This window comes from Bicyclus anynana, chromosome 4 (assembly GCF_947172395.1).
Source record: "Bicyclus anynana chromosome 4, ilBicAnyn1.1, whole genome shotgun sequence".
Classification (NCBI taxonomy): domain Eukaryota; kingdom Metazoa; phylum Arthropoda; class Insecta; order Lepidoptera; family Nymphalidae; genus Bicyclus; species Bicyclus anynana.
In genome coordinates this window covers 2,975,379-2,995,356 of record NC_069086.1, presented here as the reverse complement: position 1 = coordinate 2,995,356, position 19,978 = coordinate 2,975,379, and the positions used below count along the sequence as shown (strand labels likewise).

The following is a 19,978-nucleotide window of genomic DNA, read 5'->3' as shown; positions in this document are numbered from 1 at the left end:
TTGAAAATTTATACAAGGGTCTCGGCTGTGTACAATGTATCGTTTGCCTGTGAGAGCTTGAGTAGTTGTAAATCTTGTTTACTTAGACCGGACGTAGACGGAGAGATGAATGGGATGGAAATATCGTTTATGTAACATCTCGTTTTACGTTGTCTCAAATCGATACACTGCCCGTCTTTTCCTATTTCGCAAGCTGCAATATGAATGATCTATTAAGATCTTTTAAGATGAATATATATATTGTAATTGCTACTGTACTATACTAATATTGCATAGACTTAGAGGAAAGATTTAAATTTTTATATACATATTTGATAAATTCTTTCACCATTAGAATTCTACATTATCCCTGGTGAACAAAGGCTATATTTTATCCCCGTATTTGGCGTCTGCTAGTAGAAAACCAAAAGTGGAACTTTAGTAGTTTGCTTCAGCATATTAGAGCTGATCTGAAGGATATGATTGTCGGTATGAATCACAGGTAAATGGGGATGATGACTAGGTTTAGGTAGGTCCGTGGCAGCGCCGCAAATCTGATCCTTTAAATCCCTGTAGTTCCGAAAGTAATGATCACAGATACCCTGTTACTTTTACACAAATTGCTTTACTATTAGCATATTCCTAATTTATGTACAATTAAAAAAAAACTGTAATTTTTCATCAGAGTTTGAGATTAACACGTATGCCTCATCCTGAGGCATACGTGAGGTATATCTAACGTACGTATAATGTTAGTACTATCTAATGGATAATGTTTTGTTCCAGTCAAAGGCGCTCGGTCGCGTGTTATTTGACCAAGTCTGTCGCCAGCTGCATCTACTGGAAGCAGATTACTTCGGACTCGAGTATCAAGATGCTAACGGAACTAAGGTATAACATTATTAATTAAACTCCATACTAGTTCGTTGAGAAATTCATTTTATTATTAATCTGTAACGTAGCAGAGAAATTCGCTAAAAGTCCTACCTCAATATCCCCTTTTCTATAAAAAGGGAGGCCTGCTAGTGGGTTGTTAAATTAGGTTAATAATGAATACATGGTAATTGTCAACAGTATTGGTTGGACGTGGAGAAGCCGATGTGCCGCCAAGTGGGGCTGTCGATGTTGGAGCCGACCCTGCGCTTCTGCGTCAAGTTCTACACGCCGGACCCGGCGCGCCTGGAGGAGGAGTTCACGCGGTACCTCTTCTGTCTGCAAGTGAAGCGCGACCTGGCGCAGGGCTGCATACAGTGCAACGAGAACACGGCCGCCCTCATAGCCAGCTATATAGTGCAAGGTGAGTACAGCTTGGCAACTTCGTTCGTAACACTCCCGATGGTCCACGCGGGCCGGGGGCGTGTAGCGATGACTGATGTACCTCACTTCCCCGCACGCATGATTTCACACCCGCGCAGTCTTTCCCCCCGACGTTCGCATATCATGGAAGTGTCACCAACAAACTTGCCAGACTATAGTTGCATAACTACTGGCTCGCGGACATTTGACGGTACCTGTCTCCAACCGGGATGATTTCTTCCCACGGACGTTAATTTAATAATCTGCGTCTTGTCGATGGATGTCCACTGCTGGACATAGGCCTCTTGTATGCACTTCCAAATACCACCAGGCCGCCAGCATCATGCATCAGCATTTTCCAAAACTTAAGGTTGCCTAGGAGAGATCGTTATGAAGCGATAAGGCCGCCTTTTTACATCTTACTTCTTAATTTCACATTTGTTTGTTTGCTTCTTTTGTGATGTACAAATAAAGTATACATAAACCAAGTGGATCCCTGCAATGCGCTTGATGTCGTCGGCCCACCTAGTGCGGAGTCGATCAACACGGCGCTTTACGATGCAGTGTCGCTAACCCAGCACTTTGGGACCCCAACCTCTATTGACTCTTCACAAGCTATGTGCTCCCGTCCTCGCTGAGTTATGTCTGTAACTTTGGTTCTTCTGCCGATCTCCTCAATTCTTATTTGATCACACAGAGACACATGGTTAACGACCAAGTCTTGGATCCATAGGGCCACTGACAACAAGCACTGTTCAAAGATTTCTTAAAGGAAAGCCACCAACTTCTAGTACGCCCAGTATATCGCCTTGTGTGATTTTTATTTATCTAAAGCCAAACATACTTCCCGGATTATATTGGCTATATCAGTTATACAGAGTGAAAGCTGAGCCCTTGGTTGGAATACTCTAGTGAAAAGGTGACGTTATTCTCGTACTCGTATTGTACTAAGTTTATACTCCATTCATACAGCTCATAACGCTACAGAAAGAAGTTATTATGTGCCGAGTGGGCACTCGTTATTTTAAGCACACCGGTGTAAGTGCCGTCGCGTAAACAGAGCGCTAACTACGAGCTGTGCAAAAAGATTAAGCATACTAATTTGGCACGAATAATACACAGATGTTCGTATATAAATGATGAATTTATAAAAAATTTTTCAAGATTTAGAAACAATACCGTCTCGGATACGAGTATAGCTATTTAGGTAGGTGATGCAAAAAACAATAAACTAATAACATACTCGATCAATGTAAAGTCATTTGAAGAGCTAACCAAATCTATAATTTCTTCTAATATAAATTCCTAATGATTGAGACTTAAAATACTTTACAAAACTGACTTGTCAATGTAGTCTTCTTGCTTCAGAGACGGGCTAACAGAAACTCAGTGTATTGTCAAGCAGTATAAATAATCTAATTTTTGATGCACATTTCCTTATGTTATAACAATTTTAATTTTTTATTTGTTTTTGTGTAATTAAAGTAATAAATAAAATTACCTTATTTCTATTTATATATTTTGTCAATGGGCGCACTTTTTACATGAAACGACGTGTATGATACGTGGCTTGCTTCAGTAAGATAAACGGCGTATTCATATAAATTGTACAATGAATGTTTTTTGCGCGGCCGATAGCGTTGTGATGTGATGAGTGCTAACATCCGCCCTCCGGCTTGTAACAGGATCTACTCAAGGTCCGCCTAACATTTGATAACTTGAGCTTTGACTGCCTAATTTTCAAAAATAAAAATTTGTGAATTTTTCGCTGATAAATAATAACAAAGTTAGCCGTGCTAGCCGAGTGGATATGACCTCTGCCTCCGATTCCGGAGGGTGTGGGTTCGAATCCGGTCCGGGGGCATGCACCTCCAACTTTTCAGTTGTGTGCATTTTAAGAAATTAAATGTCACGTTTCTCAATCGGTGAAGGAAAACATCGTGAGGAAACCTGCATACCAGAGAATTATCTTAATTTTCTGCGTGTGTGAAGTCTGCCAATACGCATTGGACCAGCGTGGTGTACTATTGGCCTAACCCTTCTCATTCTGAGAGGAGAGCTTAGCAGTGAGCCGAATATGGGTTGATGACGACGAGATGAACAACATTAGCAGCATATTCAGTTCACTGTGGAACACGAGTCCCCTCTCGATATGAGAAGGATTAGGCTAATAGGCCCGCGCCCAATGCAGAGTAGCAGACTTTACACACGTAGATAATAATTAAGAAAATTCTCAGGTATGCGGGTATCCTCATTTCTTTAAAATGCACATAACTGAAAAGTTGGAGGTGCATGCCCCGGACCGTATTTAAAACAACATCATCCGAATCGAGGTTATATCCTATCACGGCTCAAAGTAAATCAATTATTTACTAATTAGTTTGTATTCATTTAAATATAATACGCGTGCCTGATAAAAAATGTTCTTAACAGACAGATGGACAATCAAAGGTTCCGTTGATATTTTTAAGGTAAACCCTAAAAAAATTTACTTAGGTGTCTCCCTCTGTCCTACTTGTACTCGAATGTAGAGATATACTTTTCAAGTGTAAAGTGTAATTCATGTAGGACGACTGAGGATCGTATACACACAATGCGGTATGCTCTACACTTTTAAGTGTAAAGCGTGCTACACACTCAGGACCCTCGAGTCGGCTCTCACAACGGAACAAAAACAGCCACTGTTCCCGCACACTCGCTTACGTACTTCGAGTGTGTAACAATACGGCACTAGTCGCCACAATGTCATCTCAGTGTGTTACGTTGTGTTGCATTGTGTACAGCCACATCGACAGGATGTATGCTATTTATATAGCTATTGTAACATTGTTAAAAAACATTGTATCTAAGGACGACGCATATATCCATTTTACTTGAAAAATTACTGGTCCTGTCTAAAACGCTAACGTTATCAAGCCATATTCGGCTCACTGTTGAGCTCGAGTCTCCTCTCAGAAAGAGAGGGGTTGGGCCAAATAGTCTACTAGGCCAAGTAAACGTTATAACGTAAAAAAGTTTTAGGTTTTGTAATGGACTGAGGGTTGCGATAGCACATGCTGAGTGGTGACCATTTTTGTACCACAATCATCATCTATTAGTTTATTTAAATATCTTTTAATTTTGGTTACCTTTTTTTTTTAATTTTGTTTTTGTTGTGTATTGTGCGTGTGTGCATGCGTGTGTGTAAAGCTACTCGTAAGAGTCTGATGACTGTAAAAATGATTCCTCATGATATCCCGTACTTAGAATTAAAAAAAATACCTTTTATACTTGGACAATGGGGATGATGACTAGGTTTGAATATATTGATTTTTATGATACATTCGGGTAAATAAGGTCAATGTTAATTAATTTATACATAAAAAGCAAAGATTGACTGGATATTTGCAAAATTACTAAGATTATAATATTTCAAAATCTATTATTTTTTTTTTAACGTAATTACATGAAAATTCATACACTTTTAGCTTCCTTACATTAAATGTGACATTTTTCAATAAATAAACTATAAACATAAACGCACAAATAACAAAGATATTAGTAATTTTGCTTGAACGCCCATACAAACCTAACGATCAGCGAGCCAACGACGTCACTAAATCGTGCCATTTTGTATGGAGTGTTTTTCAGGGATCCGCGGCAGCGCCGCAAATCTGACCCTTTAAATCCCTGTAACTCCGAAAGTAATGATAGCAGATGCCCTGTTGCTTTTACAAAATTGCTTTGCTATTAGTATACTCTTAATTCAAATACAATTTAAAAAACTGTCATCATCCCTATTGATGATCAGGACCCTTAAAAGCTACTACTTTCTAAAGTCACCACTGCTCAAACTCCATAATTGGCTATTACTTACTAGATAGATATTTCTGAACTAGATAGGAAAGGTTTCGATGAAAGGAGCATGGGATGAGAAACTTTCAACCTTCATAAAAAGTATGTCTGGCTACTACAGGCTCTCATTCTATTATACATGACGTACTAATTTGGTGTTGTCAAATTACATGCGGCATAGTTGTACAGTAACGAGTTGTTCAGTGTTACGGGCTTACGGTCGACCTTCCCAACTGACATCAATTATGCACATAGTCTGATTATACTCGAGTAGCTCCTACAATAATCAAATTAACTAAACATATTTCAAAATTTCATCTATAATATAAAAATGAATCGCAAAATGCGTTGGTAAGCGCATAACTCAACAACGCCTGGACCAATTTAGCCAATTCTTTTTTTAAAATATTCATTGAAGTTCTAGGATGGTTTTTACGGCAAGAAAAATTTAAACAGACTAAAAAAAAATTTTATATTTCCAAACAAACGATTCGTAATAATTTGAATTTTAATATGTATAGGGTAGGGTAGGAGTAAGGTAGGAGTGGAGGTAGGGGTAGGGTGGGGATAGGGTTGGAGTAGGGTAGGTAAGGGTTTGGAAGAAGTGCACAAATGTCAAAGCGAAGCTTGACCGGATCCGCTAGTAATTTAATAAATTATTAATTCATAATCAGCATCAATAGCTCAACGGTAAGAGCGGTCAGACTCATCACCGTGGGGGTGGTGGTTCGATCCCCGCCACGTTGGTCTATTGTCGTACCCACTCCTAATATAGTCTTTCCCGACTAGTTGGAGGGGAATATTGATCATATTTAAAAAAAAAAAGATATGGCAAATATTCATTAAAAAAAAAGTAACTTATTTTTTGCCGGCTATCAACCCATAGTTCCTCAGTGTTGAACACGAGTCTCATCTCAGAATGAAGAAAAATCTCAAGTATGCAGGTTTCCTCACGATGTTTTTCTTTCACCGTATGAGACACCTGGGGCTGTAGTCAAGTGGCACGTCGATTCTCTTTCTATGATCGCAAACGCTTCGAAATTCATAAAATGTATGATCACGTCACCTGTCGATAGCAAATGTCATTCCTATACATTTTTGAATTTTCGAAGCGCTTGCGATCGTAGAAAGTGGATCGACGTGCCACATGGCTACAGGCCTGATATTTAATTTCTTAAAATAAAGGCTTATAAAGTTATAACAATTTGCCGTTTTGCCAACTCTTCTCAGTGGGTTCATTCTGAAGCCGTAGTAGAGTCACTGAAACATGAGCTTCAGATGAATATCTTAGCATTCCATGGATGTCAGGTCCATCGTGTGGCAGAGAGAAAAACTCTGAGAAGAGCCATGCCGTATGACCAAGGGGTATAGGGTGTTTATTAAAACTAAAGATATTTCTGAACGATGATCTACTCGTAGTTAATATGCCAAAAATATGAGCACTTGAAGTATTGATTAAAGGGGCCGGGCTTTTATAATAAAACAATTCAGTCAAGTATTCAACCTTCATAATGACCGCTATTAAATTATTTCTCTTATATAAACTTTTAGAATTTCTTATTGTGTTATAATGTTGCTCAAATTATGGCTCTTTGAGATTTTAGAATTGCCCAGATAGGAAAAGTTTATTTGGGTATTTTATTGTAACTTTTGACATGAATATATTTGCGTTAAATTCAGAGTTTTCGTTGAAATCGGTTGGTCTGGCTCAGTCTAAAGGCAGTGACATGTGGTGTTTGTATTATACTAGCCGATGCCTCGCGGTTTCACCCGTTTAGTTCTGGTTCCCGTGAGAATACTGGGATAAAATATAGCCTATGACACTCTCGAATAACGTGGCATTCTAGTGGTAAAAGTGGTTTTTAATATCCCTTTGGATCTACTGAACGGATATTAAAAATTCCCCTAAATTTAACCTCTTTATAATATTAATCTATATTAGTTGGACGTGTAGTGTAGTCCCAAGGTTTCGATCTTTCCGATAGATCTTTTCTCGTAGGAATTGTGCGATAAAAGAAGCCGTGCTTTTCCAAACGATCCGTTTATTCGTTAGATTCGATCTCCCGACTCGAGGAGTAACTATTGGAAAGACGACTCTGCGCCACAAGTCGCAGTGTTGGCTACAGACTTTCCACATCGAGATTAAAAACAGTCTAGCGACCTTGCAAGAAGCAGAATGTAACCTTTATTTTTGTTGTCGGGGAGGAAAACAAACTCTCCGGACTTCTGCCGGCTAGTCGACAGCGTATGTCCGACTTGCATATGGGCGTACTTTTGCCACTCTTCATCGTTCGACAGTATGCGGGTGATAAGGTTTGCTGCGTTTACCCCATCGCCTTCCTTCCTGTTTCTTCGGCCACAGCTCTTAAGTCTGTGCCACCTGTGCATTCGAATAGTGCGTGCCTCGGGGAATCTTATGCGTCGCAAGAGTAGCACCTTCGACCACTGTTTTGCATACACTCAAGCTGCGTCCGCGAGAAAATCGGTGTAAACTTTCATGAGTTACTCTATCTATTGGAGATAACTGCATGAAAATCCATTCAGTAGTTTTGACTTTACCGTAAAAAAGGACATTGGTTTGTAACATAGACTATTAAATGTTATACTAATATTATGTGTGTTGTAATATCGTATTCTTTGTTTGTATAGCGGAATGCGGCGACTTCGTGCCGGAGGACTACCCGGACCACACGTATCTGAGTGGGTACAAGTTCTTCCTCGGACAGGACATGGAGTCCGAGCGGCGGATCATGGAGAACCATAAGAAGCACATGTAATTATATGACGACCTTTATCTTCTTTTGTTCAGTCTTTACTAGCGGACTTCGTTTGCTTAGAAAACAACGCTAAACTAAACAATTAAACCCTCCTCTTGAATATCTATAATTGTGAAAACCGAATTAAAATTCGTCGCGTAGTTCAAAAGAAGCGTACAAACTCTGCAGTTCTTTGGCAACTAAGTTTGCTAGACTAAAACAACGCCTTATGATTGTCAAAAATGCCTACTTACTCTTGCTTTATAAGTGTTTAACTTAGATACCAATAGATGGAAGGAAACACTGACACAGAAAGAGCATTCCACACTTAAGCTGTTTGAATCAGAAATGTAAAAACAATTCATTTGATGTCTCTCGGGACGCCACCGTTCACGGCGTCGACATTCCGTGGTAGACAGGATAAATAAATATATCATAGTAGCGTGAAAATTAATCACAAAATTCTTGTTACAGCGGCCAAAGTCCCGCGGAGGCGGATTTGAATTTATTAGAAACAGCAAGAAGATGCGAGTTATACGGTAAGTTAAGACAATCACCAACCCACATTGAAGCAACGTGGTGGTTCTTAGCTCTATATTCCTCAAATAAGGAAGGCCTGATATAAGGAGGCCTGGCCTTGTAAAGTCCGGCCGCTCATAGATTGCGTTTCTGAATGAGCGAGGTAACATGAGAGAAAAAACCAGCGAGAGAGAGACAAAGAACGAGGCAATTGTAATTGAATATGTTTATCACATTCGCACGACCTGTCAGAAACGCAATTTCTGAGCGTTCAGACTTTAGTGGGCCGTTAAAATAATAATGATAGATGCAAAAACTCACTGAAAATTCACATTTGAACATTGCAGGTGTAAAAATGCACGCGGCGAAGGACCACGAGGGCGTGCCACTCAACCTGGCCGTGGCTCACATGGGCATCGTGGTGTTCCAGCACTTCACCAAGATCAACACCTTTAGCTGGGCCAAGATCAGGAAGATCTCCTTCAAGAGGAAACGCTTTCTCATCAAACTGCATTCGGAAGGATATGTGAGTATTGTTTTTTCATCATCAGTCGATGAGCGTTAATTGCTGGACAAAGCCTTCTTGCAAGTACTTCAAACACCAAAGACTTTCAGACTTACCAGTTTTATATTTTTAAATGCTTGTTCCTCCTTATCTTATTAATCAATAAGAAACTTTGCAGAGTGCTCATATTGTAAGGGCTATTTAAATATTTATTTTCACCACAGGGTCACTTCCGCGACGTGGTAGAGTTCTTCTTCGAAGGTCGCAACGAGTGCAAGAACTTCTGGAAGAAGTGCGTTGAGAACCACGGCTTCTTCCGCTGCACGAGCGTGCCGCGCCTGCCCAGACACAAGACCAGAGTCATGTCGCGAGGCTCCTCCTTCAGGTAACTTCTGTGGACACATGTACGCTCTTCTGCGAAGGTCGCAACGACTGCAAGAACTTCTAGAAGAAGTGCGTCGAGAACCACGGCTTCTTCCGCTGCACGAGCGTGCCGCGCCTGCTCAGACAGAAGACCAGAGTCATGTCGCGAGGCTCCTCCTTCAGGTAATTTCTGTGGACACATGTACGCTCTTCTGCGAAGGTCGCAACGACTGCAAGAACTTCTGGAAAAAGTGCGTCGAGAACCACGGCTTCTTCCGCTGCACGAGCGTGCCGCGCCTGCCCAGACACAAGACCAGAGTCATGTCGCGAGGCTCCTCCTTCAGGTAATTTCTGTGGACACATGTACGCTCTTCTGCGAAGGTCGCAACGACTGCAAGAACTTCTAGAAAAAGTGCGTCGAGAACCACGGCTTCTTCCGCTGCACGAGCGTGCCGCGCCTGCCCAGACACAAGACCAGAGTCATGTCGCGAGGAACCTCCTCCTTTTTTTTAAGTCGGTTAAAAAGTGTTTTAAAATTCTAAATAGTTACATAATATTTTTACAGATATAGCGGCAAAACTCAGAAACAGATCGTCGAGTTCGTCAGAGATAACTACGTGAAAAGGCAGACATTCCAAAGGTTTGTAAATCTTTTACTATATGTAGAGGTGATAGTTTTACAGTAAAAGGCAGTTAAAGTAATGTATTGCATGATTTTCCAATTGGCTTCAGCGATATACGATCGTAATGTTATTTTAGGCCTTAATATGCTAGTAGTTAGGCTATATATCAAGGCGACCGTACACACCTAGCATCGTTTTCGACCGAATTAATTTTTCTTTTAAAACTATTTTTTTCAAAATAACAAAAGTCGTAAAAACATGCGACAGTCATGGTCATAAAAAGTTGGAAAAGCATCGATGATATTGCCATCTCGCACGCTCTTTCAGTTCTTAAGGAACGCGTTAGTGATGTACCGCGCACCTATCGACATCCAACAAAATACCTTATTTTAATATTAAACAAAATCTACTCAATCAGTTAATTTAAGGTTAAAATATTACCCTATAACACTAACTGGGGCATATTGTTATTTGTTTTTGTGGAAAATAAACAAATAGTCCTATTAATTGATTATGAACACGGCTAAAACTCACGTGATATGGGCCCCGTATGGGTTCGAAACTAGTCGGGCATACTCCGACCTAATATCACGTGAGTTTTAGCCGTGTTTCATAATCAATTAATATGAATAACACTCACGATAGTTTAAATTCTAAAATAGTCCTATAGTAATTATTTTTAGTTGGTAGGTCTTATTAGATCCGTATTATAATATTTGAGCTTAATGCAGTTTCAAAATGTGCGTGAACCAGGTCCTATAAATATGAAGTTAGGTGTGTGGTACAGATCTTACTTTTGTATAAGTAGTTGATTATAATTATATTAGTAATTAGTAATATTTTAGTACTTACGCCACAATATTACGTTTAGCATAGGTTAACCAAATTATTTAGTAATAATATCTAAAGCAATATGTTCTATCCTATAGTATATCTTTCAAAATCAAATTAGTAATAAAAATTGTATTTTTAATTAAGTTTAAAAAGCAAAAAACTTATTTCTCTTGAACATTCTTTTTTTTTTCATTATTAACAGAGATTCTAAAAATTTAGTAACCGATATTAATTTTTATTTATCTAAAATATAATATGTATTTAGTGATTACAGCCCTTTCACACTAGTATAGCTTAAGTTAGCGTAGCATTATAATGACGTCATCGATACTTCTTGACGGTTCTATCTCTCGTCATATTGACGTCAGTCTTGAACTTTTGCCGATCATAGTTTGCCAATGTTTGTAGTATTGCTTGTGTGAAGGGGTTGTTTAGCTTACATTTTATTTATATATAAAATAAATATATAACGGTGAGTGGTCCGCATGGGCTGGGTGACACTAGCTTTTGGTTGTATGCTACACGGTCCAGTGAAAACGGGAGTTGCATGTAAAGTAAAATCCCTGATAACATCTAACTAGTACCGAGTAGAGGGACGCTTCGAATGGTTTTTTAAAATATATCGATGGTAAATTGTGGTCAACACTAATTGACACCGCACCGCTCGCATTCAGCACACGGCTCGCCATTGTGATGTGAGCTTTAAGTCGTTTACCGTAGATGCATTTTTCAACGACAATAAAATAAGCTTTTTTTAAATTACTAAGCAAGCGATCAAGCTACGCAAAACGCGTGTAAGCGAATTTTTATTTTGTACATTTCTAAATACATAATGAAGTGTGAAATTATCAAAAAACAGCTGCTCAATCAAAATATAATTAGATTCCTATTGCAATCAAATAGGGCAGATTTTCATTTTATTATATTATGCATAGAAAAATAGTGAAGAAAAAATTTAGAATACTCGCTTATTTGCAATAACTATGGGTAGCTGCTGTAGCATTTTGTCTTTACAGTACAAAATACTCATTTCCTCGTAGCTCGCTTACTACGCCCATTGCGTGGCTAGCCCGCTTGCTTGACCAATAGTATTGTCGTTGATAAATGTATTAATTGAATACGACTTAGAGCGGAAACATACTTTTACCTCGCGACACAAATATTGCACGCACCCTATGTGATACAGATTAATACACTGTCGTCGAGTTTTGTTTAAAGTATGTTTCACGCTTAAGCATCACTATCAAATATTAAACTGTGTGCTGTGCGTGTGTTGTGTGGTGTGTGGTGTAAGGGTATATGTAGACCGAGTGACGAAACTCACGCATTCTTGCAGATAATTAAATATCGTCTTTAACTGATTGGAATAAAGTTTAATATTGTAAAGTATCGTTTGGTGCCGTGTTGTAGATTTTATTAATTGTTAAAGACGATGTTTAATTTATTCGATTGAGAACTAACACGGGAGATAATCTTCTCTTATACTAAAGCCAAACTAGATGTGGAATGTATATCAACAAATATATTAAAAATGATGGTATCAATCGGTAGTCATTTTAAACCTAATAATACTTTTAATTAAAACAATGATAAATTATTTTAGAATAATTATTATTAGAATATATAGTTAATATATTTTCAATAACATTTTATAAAAAAAAACAATACATAATTTTAAATAAATTTGGTATGAAATGACATGTGTTTTCTACCTTTATTTACAATATATTTGTTGATAAACATTCCACATCAAATTTGGCTTTAGTAGTGTTTGTTCTCTGATATACACTCGAGCTGATTCGTGGCTCGGTCTGCGTTGAGCCTAACTTAGCATTCTCGAGCATGCGCTGTATACGTTGAGACTTTCGCTTCTTCCAAAAAAATACATGAATCAAGTGTAGTCGTACAACGCTGACTATCGGTCGGAGGATGGTACAATCGTCACTTCGCGTTCTTCGTATTGCCAAAAGTTCCCACCAATTGGTACACCTGTCTCTAATACAGCGCCACGCTCGCTACAGACCAGTGACGCTTTCGATATTACTAGAATTAATTTTTACAATCTATTATTCCACCCGTGCACATTTTTTTTTTATTGTCGTATCTCCCCCCCTGTTCCCCGTTTTGTTTACGCCCGTCAGTCATTCGGTAGAGTTTTTTTTGATCGATGTTTTTTATATCATAGAATTTTCTATATACGCCACAATTTACACATTGCACTTTACGTCATCTGTTGCTGGCTGGATTTTGTTTATATTAGATTTTATATTTCGCGAATCGTTCGTTGTAATGGTAAGGTTAGGTAGTTAAGTACGGATTTTGTGGACTAAAGTATATATATCGGGGATATATGATGTTTTTGTTTACCATAAGGGTAATCGATTTTCATCAATAATAAATTGGTGTATATCATTTTGTGCAATAAAGGAAATTAATCTAGAAAAGTATGTGTTTTTGTTACACACAACATAATATTTACACCTTAGATAATGCTCATATAGTATACCTAAATAGTAAAGAAACGAGAAAAACTTTAAATGCAAATATTATTTGAATTCAAAGTACTAGGTTGTATAAGTTTCTAATGTTAGAGCCTTTTGTGATTTTGAACACCCAGTGCGTTCAGAATTATGGCGAGATAAAACATTTTCAGTTAATGCCATATCATTATTAGTAAAAATAATTAAAAAAGGCAAACACTAAATAAACCATAAGATAATAAAAAAATAGTATCTTGTGGAATTGTGAGTGGTTAGTTACGATTACACCTAAGGATCGGGTTTAATTATGGGTTATTAATTGTTGTTGTTTTAGGTTATAATGTCTAAATTTTTGCTGAGATAATTAGTGATTAGTTACGTTGTGTTACGGACTGTTTATCTCAATAACCACTTTCAAACTCATTAAATGTGAGTAATCACAACCACTCACGATTCTGAACCCAAGTAGTTTTTTTATTGCATAGTTAAATATCAAGGTTAGGTTAGGTTAGATAGAGCGGAGTTTTTGGTGGAATTTTTAGGGACTAGTCTGGTTAGATTTTGTCCGGTATTGTGGAATTCCTGGTGATAGTCAGGTATTCAGGTCAGATTTCGTTAGGTAGACAAGAGTTTCTGATTGAACTGTGGGTGGTTAATTGCAATTTGGTTAGATAAGGTAGGGTGGACTTCTTGTTGGAATAGGGAATGCGCTAGGTTACCTTACGTTAGGTGGGTCGGGGACCCTGGTTAGTTGCGGCTAGGGTAAGCGTGTAGCCAAAAGCTGGTGTGGTGACCATCCTCTGTCCGATGTCGCAGGTCGGGCTCATTCCGTGCGTCGCGCTCGGCGGGCTCGTCGCGCGGCAACGTGTCCGCGCCCGCGCTCAACGCCAGCGTGTCCGCGCACCCGCTGCTGCCGCTGCCGCCGGGCTCCGACGGTACGTACACAGCGCGCTCGGCTACCGGCCCCAGCGGCTAGCACGCCGGCTACCGGCTCCAACGCTGCGCTGCTGGCTAAGCGTCTATTACAGCCGTATCTATCCAAACAATCTGCTGAACACAAGGTACCACTTCCAGATATGTATATTTAGCGTGAACGCCATCATCACTAACGAGATGACCCTCTCGACAGTCTTCCTGTACCAAACCAATCACAGGATGATTGAATGACGGGGGGAAATTATCCGACAAGACGTCGATGGACTCGTTGAGATTTTCTTGGTCAACTCTGCCCTAAATCATGGCAATTAAATGTTGCTATTAATATATTTCAGACGTGGTGTTGTATAATCACTTTCGTATGTGTTTTGTACGAGTCCAATGCTAAATAATACACGTTACATAAGCAGCGATTTTGTGATGTGTTTTGTGTCGTTGCAGCGATTTCCCTGGAGTGGGACAAACAACCTCACTACCTGGAGGCCTCTCTGATGATGAAGGGATACTCGGCGGAGGAGGCGCGTGCGGCGGCGCGCCGCGCCAGCGCTCGCCCACCCCCACCAGCTACCGCCTACGCCTCCACGAGGGACAAGGTGCGTGACCACGCCTCACGCCTCACGACTGTACCTCACACTACATATCTTAGATAAATCCTGCAATAAACTGCACGGCAAAAGATCGTAGATTTTATTCACTTAAAAATAAGTAGCTGTAGCAGTTATATTTAATAAATCAGGCACGATTTATAAAAATATTCAAATAACGTATCTGTCATTTAGTTGATCTACTGTAGGTGCTGTGACGTAAAATGCGTATTATTTTTTATTTTCGCACTTTTTCTTTTCCTTTCAGCTAACAAAACTATACTGCAATCAAATCGTAAGAGCTTTACTCAAATTTGTCTATTCATTCCTAATTTTCTGATTATTCATCTTTAATCCCACTTCCTCATGTAAACATAGTTGTTTTGAACATTTGTCTATTGTTAGTTCAGACATCATTTGAATGTCAGAAATTTATCCTTGTATAAATATTTCAAGAACTCTGTATCAATTTCTTTAGTCAATCTATTTAGTTACAAGTAAATAATTTTCACTTTCATTTATTACCTAATTAGTTTTAAAATATTCTGTAGTTATGTGTTGTGCTAACAAATAAATTATATTCTATTCTAGAATATACACACATTTTTTCATTTTATTGCACTTAACCTTGACAATAGAAAAATGTGGCCTTTTTGTAATTGTATTTTGTGCACCAGACGGGTCCCGAGGTGGTGACACATGCGGAGGTCAATCATCATCCTACGGAGGATTCGCCTCTGCCTCCTCAGATGACGACACCGTTGGTGAGTAGTTCCCAACCTGCCAACCAACCTGCTCTCGTTCTAGAGATTGCTCCTGTGCTAGATGACCACTCTTTGTTATGTCAGTTTTAATGCTAATGAATACCTTCTAACCCGTACTCGTACATTTCAGACATCGCCGTGCTGGATAGCTGCGGAGGACAGTGGGCGCGCGCGCGCTCCCACTCCGCCGCCTCGTGCGTCGCGTCCGCGTACGCCAGGTCAGACGCACACCGCCACCTGCACCCACACGCGCACCCCCTCGCGCACGCTCACCCACACCCACACACCCACTGCCACGCGCCCCGGCGCCGACTTCCCGCCCCTTAGCGTCTACCCGGACTTCGTGCTCGCCAAGCAGTCCTCCAGCTTCAACAAGTCCTCCGAGCGCCTCGAGTACGAGCTCTCGCAGACCAACATCTACTCGGCCGCGTCCACGCGCTCGTCGCGCTCGGGCGCGTCGCTCGTGCTCGACGAGCTGGACGAGCGCGACGCGCCGCCCTCGCCGCGCCCGCGCCCGCGCCGCACGCTGTGGCGCCGCAGCGCCAGCTGCCGCAACCTGCGCGACTTCAGCTTCGACGAGGCCGGCCGCAGCAAGCGCCGCCCCGACACGCGCTCCATGCTGGCAGACCTGGACGCGTACTGCCCGCTGGCGCGCCGCGTGGACTCGCCCGTCACGCGCTACGACGACGCACGCACTTTGGCCTTCGTGCTGGCGGCGGGCGGCTCGCTCGATGCGCAACGCGAGATGATCGGGCGCACCTACTCGTCCAGCTTCCCCGGCGCGGTCAGCGAACCGCGCCTCGACCTGCCTACCTTCGCGCGTAGCGGCTCCCAAGACGACATCTCGCACGACAGCTACGAGCTTATTGAGCGTTCTGACGACGAGTGTTCGGAGCGACGACGTTACGCGCGCGTTCGTTCGCGCTCGATGATTGCACGCACGCGTTCGTGTTCGCTCGATTCGGGCAACGATCTGCCCTCTGACGACGATCAGTCCCTCTCCCATCTATCCGAGGCCGAGGACCGGGAAGCGAATCTTAATATCTCTGGCCTTAAGTACAAGAGCGACAACGACTTACCATTAGATCCCTTCTTGATTGATGATCCGAGAATTCTCCCGCGGGAGAAGTTATCGGTTCGATCTGACGGGAATTTCTACAAGGAGATCAAACGCACTCTCGGTTCTCGGACCTCCAGTCAAGAGTCCAAGAGCGATATTTATGATTCTAAACTGTCGAAGAGTAGCGCAGAATCTAGTAAAAAATCACGAGACAGCGTTTACCATACTGATAGCAAGAAATCTCGTGAGACACTTAAAAGTAAAAGTTCCGATAGATCGGGTTCGAGAACTTCCAGTCAAGATTCAAAATCTGATTATTACGATTGTAAAAAGAATTTGTATGAACCCGAAGATTTGCACATTAGGCGTCGCAGTAGTATTCAAAGCGCTTACATTGACCCCTTCGAACCTATATCTCCTTCATCGAGCCCCGATTCTGAGAAAGACTTTTATGACACTCAATCGACATTTATTGGAATGGAAAAGCCAGAGTATAGGGAAAAGACACTTTTTGACAAGTCGCACGAGGATCTTATTGCAAATTTAGCTACCTCTCCTAATTATTATCACATTCCAACACCATACTCGACATTTCCGTGTAATAACAAGCATAAAGAATCTGCTGCTTTGCATTCATCGAGTTTACAAAATGTAGAACTCGATCAATATGCTCAATATTCAGATTTGAGTCCTATGAAAAAACCGGATGAGTTGTCGACGGAAGATGAAGATATGCCATCCCGTACAACTCACATATGGCCTGAAAAAATAGATGGCCTAGAAACAGAAATAGATAACAATAGATCGGTTAAAGTTCAGAACTACCAACGACGACGGTCCTCAGAGACCGTGTTTAGTTTTGATAAAGATAAAATAGAATCTCTTACGCGATCAACCAGTAAAGAAAATCCGCCATCCCATCTTGTCAAAGAATCTTCAAATGAATCAGACGTTAACGTACGTGTATTACCAGCAATGGACAGTATTGAATACGCTAAAAATAGAGCTAAAGCAGCCGCTCTTCAATCCGGTACTTCATCGATTCTTCAGTCAGATTTTGATAAGTCTATGCGCGGAAAAGTACATACACATATTATTAGAAAAGAAAATTTAAAAGAGGAACTTATGGCTAAAACTCATTTCGACGAGTATAATCCTAAACTTATACTTGACACCAGCTCTAGTAGTCGTCTTGCTGATACTGCAGTTCCATATATTCACCCAACAGTGGAAAGAACAAAGAGTGATCCGAACAGTTTGGCCAACAGACCTCGATTTAGTAGTGTAAACTCTAGAAGACATGTCCTAATGCATCAAAAATCTATTGATTTAACACCTGCAGAATCCAGCGATGAAGATTACATTTTCCGGCAAATTCCCAGTGCTCCCCCAATCGCAACTAAGCGATCCCACTTTGAATTGCCAGCTAGACATTCTGAAGTCGTGAGACCACTATTTGATTTACCTCAAAATTACTTTAAAGAATTTGACGCATTTAAAGCTGGCTTTAACGAAAATAAAAAATCTATTGAAGATAGTTATGACATTCCATATGTTTTGCATAAGAGACATGTAATGAATGGAACTGCACCATCACCCCATGAAGATAAACGACAACCTCCGGATATTATAACATTACCACCTCAAAATGGTCGTCATCTTGTTAATGCTCACTCAAGATGCAAATATCACGATCACCCTAAATCTCCTCGATCTCCGAAGTCGCCTAAGTCACCAAAATCGCCAAAATCACCAAAGTCTCCTAAGTCTCCTAAATCACCAAAGTCTCCAAAGTCGCCAAAATCACCAAGAAATAGTATTCAAGCGGACCATGTATCAAAGTTTCTGGAAGTTGAAAGTCGTGACTTTCTGTTTACGCAAAATATTGATTTATCAAAAGTGGATCCTGTTACTTTGGAAGTCAATAAAAGCGGACAATTGCAACATTTACCAAGTCCGAAACGAGATATTACAAAAAGTTTAGATTCTGCATTGCTTGAGACTTTAAATTCTAAATTAAGCCAAATAGAAAGCGATTCGGCTACAAGTTCAAAAACAGATAGTATGAGACAAGAGCCACACTATCCACATGATATTAAATTTGCTATAAACGGTCGCAATGTTACACAACCACCTATCTGCAAAGATCCAAAGCCTCTTACAGCTGCTGAAAAGTTGCGCGCTGACATTAAATCTAAATCGGAGAAATTACCTTCTAAAAGATTACCTAAAGGTCGGGGAACTAATAAAAAAGGAGTAGGAGGTAAAGTTAAAAATAAAAGCAATAATAAAATAAGAATAACATCGTTTTCTTCAGACGATGAAAGTGTAGATTCTGACGATGTATTTGGTACCACTGAAGCTGCACCAAAACTAGAGTTTTCACCTCCACAGTCTCGTAAGGACTTAGAACCTATACTTCAACATGAATATGACAAAATTACATCGGGTGCTTGGCACAGAGGTCAAACAATGAGCTCAACTGAAATAGAAGGATCACCACCACAATGTCGAAAATTAGCTGAACTTGAAGCAAAGTATAACCCACAGGTTTTAGACAATGTGTGTGGTAATGCCACTGAGTTACGCCGAATTTCTGAACGATCAATTTCTATTCCAAGTTCAGAGGACGACATTATTCCTAAACCGACAGAAATAAAACAAGTTAGCAAAGAAAGTTCTACTTGGGAATACACTGAAAACATTCCTTCTCCTATTCTAGAAAGTACGGAATTCTTAAAATCCGATGATGAGCAACTTATTGATATGGAGATTCAAAAAGTGACAGGAATGCGCACTACGTCAGAGGAGAAAAGTGAAGTTTTGCAGCTTGATAAGAAAGAATCTATAAAGCTTGATATAAAAAAGAGTTTACGTGATGAATTAATTTCACCGATGCTGCGTAAGACTGGTGGAACTCCGATTCTTTTTGCTCATGCTCGATTAAATCTTTCTGAAGGTTCAGTTTTCTCGCTACAACGTCAAAAAGCTCAGGAGTCTCCTACATCTAGTCGCAGAGCTAAAAGTTTAGATACACCCGTTATTCAATTACATAGATTGCCCCCAATGAATGCTTTCTCTTCAAAAGATGACACTGTTGAAGATGTTAATGAGGAAGGAATTATTATGGAAGAAAAGCCCTTGATAGATGAAAAGTCTCTTAAAATTGGTATTGCAAAGAAAGAAATAATTGATAAGATTGAGGAAGTCGAAGAAGAACATGTTACAGAACCTGTTTTACAAAAACCCGTTGAAATTGATAATGAAGAAATGACACTTTTACAGAATTTAGTTGAGCAGCGGAGACCCCGATCATTTAGGCGGCAGTACGATATAACTAAAATATTCTCGAAAATGAAATCACCGTCAAGGTCTCCTATGAACAGGTCGCCATTGTCTCGTTCACCTTTATCAAAATCACCTTCACGATCGCCGACTTCTTCCT

At 40.2% G+C, this 19,978-nt stretch overlaps 1 protein-coding gene across 1 annotated transcript in view; it reads left to right on the top strand.

The window, feature by feature from the left end:
* Positions 1 to 19,978, top strand: part of LOC112058366 (FERM, ARHGEF and pleckstrin domain-containing protein 1) — an 85,656-nt gene that overhangs the window by 30,601 nt on the left and 35,077 nt on the right. The window contains exons 4-15 of the mRNA XM_024099151.2: positions 766 to 870; positions 1,054 to 1,276; positions 7,759 to 7,882; positions 8,340 to 8,404; positions 8,732 to 8,910; positions 9,114 to 9,274; positions 9,818 to 9,892; positions 14,006 to 14,124; positions 14,567 to 14,718; positions 14,978 to 15,004; positions 15,387 to 15,473; positions 15,604 to 15,691. Coding sequence (XP_023954919.2) covers positions 766 to 870; positions 1,054 to 1,276; positions 7,759 to 7,882; positions 8,340 to 8,404; positions 8,732 to 8,910; positions 9,114 to 9,274; positions 9,818 to 9,892; positions 14,006 to 14,124; positions 14,567 to 14,718; positions 14,978 to 15,004; positions 15,387 to 15,473; positions 15,604 to 15,691 — 1,405 coding nt within the window. The remainder of the gene's footprint in view (positions 1 to 765; positions 871 to 1,053; positions 1,277 to 7,758; positions 7,883 to 8,339; positions 8,405 to 8,731; positions 8,911 to 9,113; positions 9,275 to 9,817; positions 9,893 to 14,005; positions 14,125 to 14,566; positions 14,719 to 14,977; positions 15,005 to 15,386; positions 15,474 to 15,603; positions 15,692 to 19,978) is intronic.